The sequence below is a fragment of the Leucoraja erinacea genome, chromosome 3 (genome assembly GCF_028641065.1).
Source record: "Leucoraja erinacea ecotype New England chromosome 3, Leri_hhj_1, whole genome shotgun sequence".
Taxonomy (NCBI): domain Eukaryota; kingdom Metazoa; phylum Chordata; class Chondrichthyes; order Rajiformes; family Rajidae; genus Leucoraja; species Leucoraja erinaceus.
In genome coordinates this window covers 49935880-49949098 of record NC_073379.1, presented here as the reverse complement: position 1 = coordinate 49949098, position 13219 = coordinate 49935880, and the positions used below count along the sequence as shown (strand labels likewise).

The window sequence follows — 13219 nt, the reverse complement described above, 5'->3', positions numbered from 1 at the left end:
TAAGATGCCTTAGCTGGTTGCGCAGGTTGTGCGTGATAACTCTCCGAGGATGGATTCAGAGTTTCTACAATATGAGTTAGACTATTACCCAGTCTCCATCTACCAGTTTATGTGTGTTCCACTTGCTTTAATATTCTACCACCTCTCCATCACAGGGCACCTTTCTTTAACTGCAAGGTAAGCAGGGAGAAGTTAGTCAGTGATGGGTAATAACAATTTCTATCATTTGAATATGTAATTCTCTTACCTGTGCTCTGAAATGTGGATGTTTGTGTACACCGATATGTTTTGGTGAACTAATTGGTTGCAAGACAAGTAAAACATGAATGAAAGGGCAAAAAAATAATGTAGCTGAAGGCTATTATCGATCATAATCTGTGGTCTGGTCGATTAATTAATTCAAAACAAGACAGCATGGTAGTGCAGTAGTAGAGTTACTGCCTTACAGCGACAGAGACCCGGGTTCGATCCTGGATACAGGTGCTGTGATAACGGAGTTTGTACGTTCTCCCCGTGGCCTGCGTGGGTCTTCTCCGGGATCTCCAGTTTCCCCCCATACTCCAAAGACGCACAGGTTTATCGGTTAATTGACTTTGGTAAAATTCTAAAATTGTCCCTTGTGTCTAGGATAGTGCTAGTGTACATGGATCGTTGGTTAGAGTGGAATCGGTAGGCCAATGGGCCTGTTTCCTTGCTGTAAAGGGGTGGGGCTATGCGATTAATAGATGGAAGCAGACAAATGAAATAAAGGAAAAGAGGGTTGTGGATAGAGAGAAGTGGGAGGAAGGGAGCAGGAAGGTGCAGACAGGAGCTCGAAGGTTATGAACGGGGACAGCGTATGGCTACAATTGCCACAGTCCAATACTCCAGCTTTCTGTGAGTATGTTCCCTCAAGTTCTAGACTCCCCAGCTCTGGGAAGGATAGATTCTGACAAACTACCTCATCTATGCCCTCTTTATTATATAAACCTTTTTAAGTTGACCTGTCAGCCACCTATGGTCAAGTGAGAATAAATCCAGCCTAGTGAAATCTCTCCTTGTACTTCGTCATCTAGTCCAGGCAGTATCCTGGTGAAGGTACACAAAAATGCTGGAGAAACTCAGCGGGTGCAGCAGCATCTATGGAGCGAAGGAAATAGGCGATGTTTCGGGCCGAAACCCTTCTTCAGACTAATGGGGGGTGGGGGGGAGAAGGAAGGAAAAAGGGAGGAGAAGGAGCCCGAGGGTTAAGCAAGGGCTAGCAAAATTGGGAGAATTCAATATTCATACCATCCGGACGCAAGCAACCCAGGCGGAATATGAGGTGCTGTTCCTCCAATTAACGGTGTTGCTCACTCTGGCAATGGAGGAGACCCAGGACAGAGAGGTCGGATTGGGAATGGGAGGGGGAGTTGAAGTGCTGAGCCACCGGGAGTTCAGGTAGGTTATTGCGGACTGAGCAGAGGTGTTCGGCGAAACGATCGCCCAACCTCCGCTTAGTCTCCCCGATGTAAATCAGCTGACATCTAGAGCAGCGGATGCAGTAGATGAGGTGGGAGGAGATACAGGTGAACCTTTGTCGCACCTGGAATGACTGCTTGGGTCCTTGAATGGAGTTGAGGGGGGAGGTGAAGGGACAGGTGTTGCATTTCTTGCGGTTGCAACGGAAAGTGCCCGGGGAGGGGGTGGTACGGGAGGGAAGGGAAGAATTGACAAGGGAGTTGCGGAGGGAGCGGTCTTTGCGGAAGGCAGACATGGGGGGAGATGGGAAGATGTGGCGAGTGGTGGGGTCACGTTGGAGGTGGCGGAAATGGCGAAGGATTATTTGTTGTATTTGCCGGCTGGTGGGGTGAAAGGTGAGGACTAGGGGGACTCTGCCCTTGTTGCGAGTGCGGGGATGGGGAGAGAGAGCAGTGTTGCGGGGTATGGATGAGACCCTGGTGCGAGCCTCATCTATGGTGGCGGAGGGGAATCCCCGTTCCCTGAAGAACGAGGACATTTCCGATGCCCTGGTGTGAAACGTCTCATCCTGGGAACAGATGCGGCGTAGGCGGGGGAATTGGGAGTAGGGGATGGAGTCTTTACAGGGGGCAGGGTGGGAAGACGTGTAGTCCAGATAGCCATGTGAGTCAGTTGGTTTGTAGTGTATGTCGGTCAGAAGTCTGTCCCCTGCGATGGAGATGGTGAGGTCAAGTAATGGTAGGGAAGTGTCAGAAATGGTCCAGGTGTATTGGAGTGCCGGATGGATGTTGGTGGTGAAGTGGATGAAGTCAGTCTGTATCCTGGTGAAGATTGACACAAAAAGCTGGAGTAACTCAGCGGGACAGGCAGCATCTCTGGAGAGAAGGAATGGGTGATGTTTCGGGTTGAGACCCTTCTTCAGACACTGTGTCCTGGTGAATCTCTTCTGCACTCTCTCTCTATTGCTACCACATTAGTCCTGGTGTGTGCCAACCAGATCTGTACATATTACTTTAAATGTCCTCTAACTAATGTTTTGTCCAACTGCACTTGAGTCCCAACTTTTATGCTCAATGCCGAAGAATACATTTGGTCTACTTACTAAAAGGCTTTTACACTACTCTTTCCACCTGGGTCACCATGATCACGTTGAGCTACGGACTTGCACTTATGTTTGTTTTGAAAAGATCCATTGGTGCCTAATTGCGATTTTGCATGAAATAGGAATTTGTATGGACTCAATTTAAAGGAAAAATTTCATTTCTCTTCAGATACATTGTCCTTCTGTTTGGAGGGTCTCTTATGGCGGTTGTTTCTATGGGGCCCTATGCCATGCTGGTACTCCTACCTGCTGTTCTCTCAATGATACTCATACACTCTCTGGAGCCCAGGAGTGTCCACAGATGGACCTTCCTCACTCAGATGACATGGCTGACCCTCTGCCATCTTTGGCTGCACTATAAAGAATATTATCTGCAAGAAGCAGCGGACATTAAGTAAGTGTAATTTTTAAACGTACAAACATCTCTAGGTAATTATTTTAGTGGTAATTATTGTAGTGTTGCTCTCACCTGGTTCCATGTTCTCCTCCTGCAACTGATTACCTAGGTAATCAGTGTCTAAGAATAATCTGTGGACATATTGAGTTGAAAGTAAATATAAAAGTAGTGAATATACAATGAAGACACCAAAGAGGTATTAGATAGCAGGGCAGTTGCAGGAGAGAAATTAGTTGCCTAAAATTGGAGAATTCATTGTTCATACCGTTGGGTTGTTTGCTACCCAAGCAGAAAGTGAGGTCTTGGTCCTCCAGTTTGGTGGGGCCTCACTCGGGCAAAGGAGGAGACCTAGGAATTAAAGATCATCATGGGAATGAGAATGAGAATTGGAAGGGGAATTAAAATGGAGAGTAACTGAGAGATGCAGTGGTTTTTGGCGAAAAATGGTCGCCTGGTCTAGGCTTGATCTTGCTGATGTAAAGGAGGACACATTGGGAGTATCAAATTAGTACTGAAGTTAGAGGAGATGCACGTGAACCTCTGACTCACCTGGAAAGACATGCTGGGGTCCCTGGATGGATGTCAGGACAGAAAGGTCCAATGTTAGGTGACTAATCTAAATTCTCCAATTTAGGTAATTAATATATAATTACCTACCCGCCTCTCAAGACCTTCACTAGCTCTGAGTTGCCCAATTCCCCAGTAGCCAATAATAGACCAGACAAAATTAAATTACAATAAAGTTAAATAAAATGGGTAGGTACTAAATAAATTAGTCAAACTCAAGAAGGATGTAACACCGAATTAAAAAAACCCCATTCATTTTGAAATAAGCCATCAGGAATTGACCGTAAAGGAATCATTCGTTAGAAAAAGGCGTAGTGAAAAAAACATAGGTGTTTGGCTGACATTCTATCATAAGAAGTGAAATAAAATATATTTTCAGAATTACTTGTAGAACATTCGGCATGTGATGACTATGACTGTCACAGTGCTGAGGCCATGAATGGGACGGAATAGAACATAGAACGGTGCAGCACAAGAACAGGCCCTTCGGCCAACAAAGTCTGTGTGAACATGAAGCCAAGACAAATTCCTATCTTCCTACACATAATCTATTTTTCTCCATTCCCTGCATATCTATATGTCAACCCCAAAGTCTCTTAAATGCCACAACCACTGTCAATGCCATTGTATCTGCCTCAACCACTACACTAGGCAGCACATTCTGGCACTCACCGCCCTTTACCCTCTTAACTTAAAGCTATATCCTTTAGTATTTGTTTTATCCATCCTTGGATTTTTTTTCTGACTGTCTATCCTATCTATACCTCTCATAATTACCAAGATGTCTGTCCCTCCTCTCCATGTAGCTAATATCCCCTAATCCAGGCATCTTTCTGGTAAACTCCTCTGCATCTTTTCCAAAGCTTCAAATCATTCCTGTAAAGAAGCGAGCAGAACTGGGCACAATATTCCAAATGTGGCCGAGCCAAAGTCTGATAACTCTACCTCATGACTTCCTGACATACTCAATGTCCCAACATTGGATAGCATGCAAAATAAAACTTTTCACTTAACCTCAGTATAGGAGGCAATAATAAACCTAAACCAATGAAAGCAAGCATACCATTTGCCTTCTTTACCAATCTATCTACTTGTGTTGCCACTTTCATGGCACAAGATCCCTCTGTACATCAATGCGGTTAAGGGTCATGCCATTAATTGTATATTTTTCTATAATATTCAACCTTGCACTTGGTTGGATTAAACTCCAGCTGCTGTAATAAAATCTGATTAAAGATACTTCAAAGGTCTCTTTGAGGTAGGTGGGAGGTCAGAACTGCACTCTAGCTGGTGAGAGAACCGTTCAGGTGCCTGATAACAGCAGGGAAGAACCTGTTCCTAAATCCGGAGGCATGTATTTTCAAACTTCTATACCTGGTGCCTGAGGGGAGATAAGGAAGTGAAACTGGTCCTTGATTATGCTGGTGGCCTTACTGAGGCAGTGTGAATTGTAGATGGAGTCAATGGAACGGAGGCTGGGTTTTGTGATGGTCTGGACTGCGTCCACAAACTCTCAGCAATTTCTCGCGGTCTTGGATGGGGCTGTTCTCAAACCAGGCTGTGATGCCAGATGATGATGTTGGATGCCAGATAAGATTCGTTCTATGGTGCATCTATCGAAGTTGGTGAAGGTTTCTGGCAAAATGCCAAACTTCTGATGCCTTGTAAGGAAGTAGAGGTTTGTTTTCTTGGCCATAGCTTTGATGCGGCAGCTCCAGGACAAATGGCGGGCGATATTTATTCCGAGCAACTTAAGGCTTTTGATCATCTCTACTTCGGTGCCAGCAATGTAGACTGGGGTGTGTGTACCGCTTTGCTTCCTGAAGTCATTCACTATCTCCTTTGACTAGCTGACACTGAGGGCGAAGGTGTTGTCTTGGCACCATGTTACAAGGTTCTCAATCCCCTTTCTGAATTCTGTCTCATCAGTATTCGATATCCAGCCCACTATGGTGGTGTCCCCTGCAAATTGATAGATGGAGTTGGATTGACTACATGTTTGTTAGTGTATAAAGAGTATAGTAGGGGGCTGAGAATGCATCCTTGTGGGACAACAGTGTTAAGAATTAGCGTGAAGGATGATTTGTCACCTTTCCTCCTCACTGATTGTGGTCTGTGGGTCAGGAAGTCGAGGATCCAGTTGCAGCGAGTAGTACTGACTCCATGTTGCATGAGTTTGGGGATGAGCTGGGTTGGTATAATGGTCTTGAAAGCAGGGCTATAGTTCATGAATAGGAGTTTGTCAAAGGTGTCCTTCTTAATGAGGTGTTCCGGGAGAGTGTAGGGCTAGGGAAATGGCATCAGGCGTGAATCTGTTATGGCTGTTGGCAAACTGCAGTGGATCAAGTCTGTTTGGTAGGCTGGAGTTAATGTGTTTCCTAACCAGCCTCTCAAGCACTTGGGCCATTGGACGGTAGTCATTGAGACATGAGATCTTGCTTTTCTTTGGCACCGGGATGATAGTAGTCTTCTTGAAGCAGGTGAGGACCTCACAATGGAGTAAAGAGGGATTAAAGATTTTGATGAACACTCCCGCTAGTTGGTCCACGCAGTTCCTTCAGACACAGCCAGGGTCTCCATTCAGGCCATTTGCTTTTTGTGGCCTTTGTCCAACCATTTGCCTATCAACCCCATCCCTCCCCCGATAGAAATACCGACAGTTCCTTCCGTTGAATTCCCCCAGCACTTTGTATTTTCCTCAAGAAATATTCATCAACAGCTTTACTGTGTATAAATTTAATTGCATACTCCATTTTTAAGAGATCTCTGCTTGGTTTCACTTTCAGATACTTAATAGCACTGTCAAGTCTGATGCTGTTAACACAAAGAATAACATCAACGTCATTAGATATTCATGAAGGTAAAATCACAACTCCAATAGGAATTATGCACCAAAACCACCTGGAATATGAATTGCTTCATAGTTTTCTGTCATATCTTAGCTATATGCTGAATTTTCCTGCACTATTTGGTGGGCCTTTGTTCACTTTTAAAATGTTCAAAACTCACGTGGAAAATCTTAAAAGAACTGATCGTAAATGCATAACCAGCCCCTTGTGGCCTTTTGTAAAAAAGTGCATTTTATTTCTTCTCTTGTCGAAGTTGAGGATATTTGTAAGAAATTCTATTTGTGACCAAGGGCCCCTTCAATGGAATGCTCCTATAGACATTTTACTGATTTGGATTACAGCTTTAATGTTCAGATTAGCATATTACTCACAATGGCTTCTCAATGAATCTCTTAACCATTTAATTGGTTTGGGTTTGGAAAACACAAAGTCTGAAAAAACGACACTCTCCGATACTGATATCTGGACACTTGAAACAACCACTCAGATATCCGAGTTTGCTCGAACGTGGAATAAAACAACAGCTGACTGGCTGAGGAGGATTGTGTTTCAACGATGCAAAGTTCAGCCTCTGCTGGCAACCTTTGCATTTTCAGCATGGTGGCATGGTCTGCATCCAGGACAGATCTTTGGATTCTTCCTGTGGGCTCTGGCAATTCAAGCAGACTATCATATTCACCGACATGTGGATTCTCTTATTGTGAGATCAAGGCTTCTGAGATTTTTCCATAGACCTGTGGCGTGGCTACAAACCCAGCTGGTAATTGCATATATTTTGGTAGCTGTGGAACTGCGGAGCTTTACCTGTGTGTTGCTACTTTGTAAGTCTACTTGTGCCATCTGTCCACTGCTGTATGTACTGATGCTAATATGTATGCCAAACATGCCGAGCAGAAATTAAAATTAATTATCTACCTGTCGCATGCTTCTTCTATCTTCCTTCCACCTGAATCTGGCTATGTTTCACATCAGCTACACTGCACCATGATATCAGTGCAGACAGCTTAAGGTAGTATGTGACTGGGAACCAAGACATTGGAGAAATTAGAACCTTTAAGGAAGCTGGAAGACTGAAGACTGAAGGAAGAGCACAAAAGTGTAGGTCCTTCATATGTATGTATGCCACCCTCCTTGCCCATGAACACTAATCCCATTTGCCAGAGAGGGTCAAATATAGAATGGTTTGCCTGGATAGCACACAAACTAATATTTTTCCCTGTGTATTCGTACACATGACAATAATAAACCTGTGCCAAAGGTGAGGGGAAGGAAAAGTGTCATTGGTGGAGGGCTCCTTCTGCAGCCGGAAGAAATAACAGAGAATGATGTGCTGGATGTGGAGGCTGGCAACGTGAGAGGTGAGGACAAAGGGAAATGCACCTCTGTTCTGAACATAATGTGCTGGAGTAACTCTGCAGGACAGTTAGTATCTCTGGAGAACATCGAAAGGCAATTTTGGGGTCAGGACCTTTCTTCAGATCCTTGCTTGAGTCTGAAGAAGGGTTCAAACACAAAACGTCACCCATCTATTTGCTATCACCCACACACAACCCATAGATTCCCTATCCAGATTCAGATTCAGATTCAACTTTAATTGCAATTGTCAGTGTACAGTACAGAGACAACGAAATGCATTTAGCATCTCCCTGGAAGAGCGACATAGCATATGATTTGAATAAATATTGACATTAGCATATATACAGACATAGTGTTTTTCCTGTGGGAGGAGTGTCCGGGGGGGGGGGTGGTGATTGGCAGTCACCGAGGTACGTTGTTGAGTAGAGTGACAGCCGCCGGGAAGAAGCTGTTCCTGGACCTGCTGGTCCGGCAACGGAGAGACCTGTAGCGCCTCCCGGATGGTACGAGGGCAAACAGTCCATGGTAGGGGTGAGAGCAGTCCTTGGCGATGCTGAGCGCCCTCCGCAGACAACGCTTGCTTTGGACAGACTCAATGTAGGGGAGTGAGGAACCAGTGATGCGTTGGGCAATTTTCACCACCCTCTGCAAGGTCTTCCGGTCGGAGACAGAGCAGTTGCCATACCATACTGTGATAAACAGTTGGTAAGGATGCTCTCGATGGTGCAGCGGTAGAGGTTCACCAGGATCTGAGGAGACAGATGGACCTTCTTCAGTCTCCTCAGGAAGAAGAGACGCTGGTGAGCCTTCTTGATCAGAGTAGAGGTATTGTGGGTCCAAGAGAGGTCATCGGTGATGTTAACACCCAGGAACCTGAAGCTAGAAACACGTTCCACCTCCGTACCGTTAATGTGGATGGGGGTGTGCGTGCCGCCCCTGGACTTCCTGAAGTCTACAATGAGCTCCTTGGTCTTCTTGGAGTTAAGGGCCAGGTTGTTGTCAGCGCACCATGCTGCTAAGTGTGGTGAATCTCTGGAACTCTCTGCCACAGAGGGTAGTTGAGGCCAGTTCATTGGCTATATTTAAGAGGGAGTTAGATGTGGCCCTTGTGGCTAAGGGGATCAGAGGGTATGGAGAGAAGGCAGGTACGGGATACTGAGTTGGATGATCAGCCATGATCATATTGAATGGCGGTGCAGGCTCAAAGGGCCGAATGGCCTACTCCTGCACCTAATTTCTATGTTTCTATGTTTCTAAGTGCTGGACCTCCTCCCTGTAGGCCGACTCATTGTTGTTGCTGATGAGGCCAATCACCGTTGTATCATCTGCATACTTGATGATGGTGTTAGTACCATGTACAGGTGTGCAGTCATAGGTGAAGAGGGAGTAGAGGAGGGGGCTTAGCACATAGCCCTGTGGAACGCCGGTGTTCAGGTTGAGGGTTGAAGAGGTGTGCTTGTCTAACCTAACAGACTGGGGTCTGTTGGTTAGAAAGTCTAGTATCCAGTTGCAGAGGGAGGGGTCGATGCCCAGGTTACCGAGTTTGGTGATCAGTTTTGATGGTATAATGGTGTTGAATGCTGAGCTGTAATCGATGAACAGCATTCTTACGTAAGTGTCTCTGTTGTCGAGGTGGGAAAGGCCGGAGTGAAGTGCCGTTGAGATGGCATCCTCCGTACTCCTGTTCTTGCGCTAGTGTTCCCCTCTGCTTACCATCCCTCCCTTATCTCGTTCCACTCATCAACTTCCTTTCTTATCAAATTAATTTTATTGTCTCCACTTATCACCTTCCAGCCTCTGTCACCATTTCCACCATTCCATTCCCCATCTGATCATCTGCCTTTAATCCATCCTCATCTGGATCCAACAGATAGTGAAGATGGTTGTGAGCGATTGCAGTAGGATCTGGATCGATTGGCCAGGTGGGCTGAGGAATGGTTGATGGAATTCAATACAGATAAGTGTGAAGTTTTTCGCATTTTGGAACGTCCAACAAGGGCAGGGCTTGTTTCCATGCTGTTACAGTAAATCTAAAACTAATATGGATTTCAGCAAGGCATCCGACAAGGTTACACAATGTAAGCTGATCTGGAAGTTTAGAATGCATAGAATCCAAGGAGCTAGCCAACTGGTTAGAACATTGGCTCCATGGAAGGAAGCAAGAAGGTGATGGTAAAAGGTTATTTTTACGACTGGAAGCCAGTGACTAGAGGTATGCCTGAGGGTTCAGCACTGGGCCCATTGCTGTTTGTCATCTATATCAATGATTTGAATAAAAACGTGCAAGGCAGGATTAGTAAGTTTGCAGATAACACTAAATTGGGTGGTATAGTGAAAATGATTATCAAAGGGTACAGCAGGATCTTGATCATTGTAAATCTTCTCTGCACCATTTTGTACTTGTACTCCTAGATCCCTCTGCTCTACTACACTCCAAGGGACCCTACTGTTCATTGTGAAGGTCCTGCCCTCGTTTGACTTCCGAAAGTGCAACACCTCGCACTTAACTGAATTAAACTCCATTAGCCATTCCTTGGCCCACTTGCCCAGCTGATCAAGACGTCACTGTATTTTTGCTAAACCATCTTCGCTGTTTCCTTTACCCCCTTTTCTTAGTGTAATTTGAAATCCAGCGATGGGCCCGGCCAGCAGCAATCCCTGGGGCACACCTCCAATCGCAGGCCTCCAGCCTGAAAAACAACCTTTCGCCACCACCTTCTGCTTTGAAGCCAATTCTGTGCTCAGCCAACATGTCCTTGTCAAAGGCCTTACATGTAATTCACTTCTGCTGCCCTGCGCTCACTGATACACTATGCTGCCTCTTCAAAATATTGAATATAATTTATCAGACAGGATTTATCCTCTAATTAGTCCCAGACTTTCCAATTTACCATTAACCCTCTCCCTTGGAATTCTTTCCGGTATCTTACCTACCACTGATTTTCACCCCACAGATCTACAAACTTTGGGATGGTGGCAGTTGACAGAACTCACTGCTCCGCAAAACGGTTGCTTGGTTTACACTTTGTTTCACAAATGGAGAAGAGGCCACATCATGAACATTGAATGCAGGAGATCAGTTTGGAAGAGATGCTGGTGAACCTCTGCCTCACCTGGATGGCCCTAGATGGTGGCAATGGTGAAAGTAAAGGGACAAGTGTTGCATCTCCTACGGTTGCAGGGGAAAGTAGCAGGGGACTGGGAAGGGTTGGTTGGCAAGGATGTAGGCCAGGGAGTCAGAAGGAGAGCGACCTCTCTGAATGAAAGCAGTGGGGAATATGGGTAGATGTAAATGGTGGTTGGATCCCGTTGGATCAGGTGTAGATAAAGCAACCATTTTGCAAATACTGGGCACACAACAGCCATCTCACGCTTCCAGATACGCGTCATTTTGAGTCTTCTTCACCTCCGCACATTAATCTGTTTGTCCATGGCCTTCCTCGTCAATAAAGAGGCCAAATACCAATTAGAAGATCAATATTCATATTTCGATAAGTAACCTGTACATCAATGGAACGAACATTGAATTTTCCAAATTCAGATAACCCATTCCCCTGCTGTTCTCCCATACACGCCCCTTGTCCATCTAGTTTTCTTCACCTTTGTTCACCATTTTCAAGCCCTTCGGTCCTGCAAGTCCACTCCGACCAGTAAATTGTCCCCTAGTGTGTGCAAGATAGTGTTAGTGTGCAGGGATCCCCGCACACTAACACTATCCTGCACACACTAGGGGACAATTTACAATTGTTTCAAGCCAATTAACCTACAAACCTGTACGTCTTTGGGGTGTGGGAGGAGACTGGAGCACCCAGATGAAACCCACGCAGGTCACAGGGAGAACGTAAAAACTCCATACAGTCAGCACCCATAGTCAGGATCGAAACCGGGTCTCTGGCGCTGTAAGGCAACAACTCTACCACCATGCCACCACAACTATCTATGTTTATCGCCGATCCTTAGTACTGCTACAAAAATGACAATCTGTCCTTTACCCTCACTTTGCTGATGCATGAAAAATATTGACTTAAACCTTGTGGCTTCACAGATGCTGCTTAAGCTGGAGTTCCAGCTTTCTGTATTTTGTTCCAGGAAACAGATAGTTCTTCTGAAGTGTGGAAGGCGAGTTCTTTTTTTTTAAAGCATACACACGTTGTGTAAATAAAATTCCATTGGATCTAGGGAGCAGAGTTCTTTCAATTGTTGTAAAAAGCTTCTGTAAATAGTTGTCCTCACATCCAAACTATGAAAGCTACATTCCAGGTATTACACACGGAAAATCGCAAGTTGTAATGGGCACAAAACAATCAGAAATTTTAAAATCAACTGTCGATCTTGCACTTGAAATTTACAACCAGAGTTCTTATAGGTAAAGGCAGTTACACAAATCAGAATATTTTAAATATTGACCATAGAGGCACTGGCCTTGTTAGCTGGTGAATGTTTTCATGGCATGTTTGAGCTCAAGTAATAATATTACTTGAGCTCAAACAATATTAGCCAAAGTTCTGATGCTAACCTACTAACCTGTTTTGTTTTAGAAACATAGAAAATAGGTTCAGAAGTAGGCCATTCGGCCCTTCGAGTCAGCACTGCTATTCAATAGGATCATGGCTGATCATCCAGAGTCAGTACCCCGTTCCCGCTTTCTCCCCATATCCCTTGATTCCGTTAGCCCTAAGAGTTATATTCCAACTCTCTCTTGAATACATCCAGTGAATTGGCCTCCACTGTCTTCTGTGGCAGAGAATTCCACAGATTCACAAGTCTCTGGGGGAAAAAGTTTTTCCTCATCTCAGTCCTAAATGGCCTACCCCTTATTCTTAAACTGTGACCTCTGGTTTTGGGCTCCCCCAACATCGGGAACATTTTTCCCTCCATCTAGCATGTCCAATCCCTTTGTTTTGTTTAGAGATACAGCCTTCGGCCCACCACATCCACACCCACTAATGATCACCTGTACACTAGTTCTATGTTATGCCAGTTTCTCATCCTACACACTGGGGGCAATTTACAGAAGCCAAGTGAACTGTGAACTGCACATCTTTGGATTGTAGGAGGAAACCAGAGCACCCAGATAAAATCCACATGGTCGTAGAGAGTATAAGGTCATAAGTGATAGGAGCAGAATTAGGCCATTCGGCCCATCTAGTCCACTCCGCCATTCAATCATGGCTGATCTATCTCTCCCTCCCAACCCCATTCTCCTGCCATCTCCCCATAATGTACAGTATGTACAAACTCCGTACAGACCGTACCCATTGTCAGGATCAAACCCGGCTCTAAGGCAGTAACTCTACCGCTGCGCCACTGTGCTGCACCTAGCAGTCCCACTGTGCCTGCTAGCCATTCGTGCAATTGAGTCCAATAAGTCAATGATCCATTTAATTTGTGAAGAAGAAATTAAAATACCATGGAACTATTCAGTAAAGACATACTGTGTTTTCCCTGGTGTTATATTCAATATTAATCCCTTGGACAGGACAGTATCTGGTAAGATAGGTACCTTAT

At 45.1% G+C, this 13219-nt stretch overlaps 1 protein-coding gene across 1 annotated transcript; it reads left to right on the top strand.

Moving 5' to 3' along the window:
- The first annotated feature begins 1691 nt into the window (after positions 1-1691).
- mboat4 (membrane bound O-acyltransferase domain containing 4) lies at positions 1692-7524 on the top strand. Its single transcript, XM_055632649.1, has 2 exons — positions 1692-2936; positions 6293-7524. The coding sequence occupies exons 1-2, from the start codon at positions 2743-2745 to the stop codon at positions 7254-7256; spliced, it is 1158 nt and encodes a 385-aa protein (XP_055488624.1). The 5' UTR covers positions 1692-2742; the 3' UTR covers positions 7257-7524.
- Positions 7525-13219: the final 5695 nt, after the last annotated feature.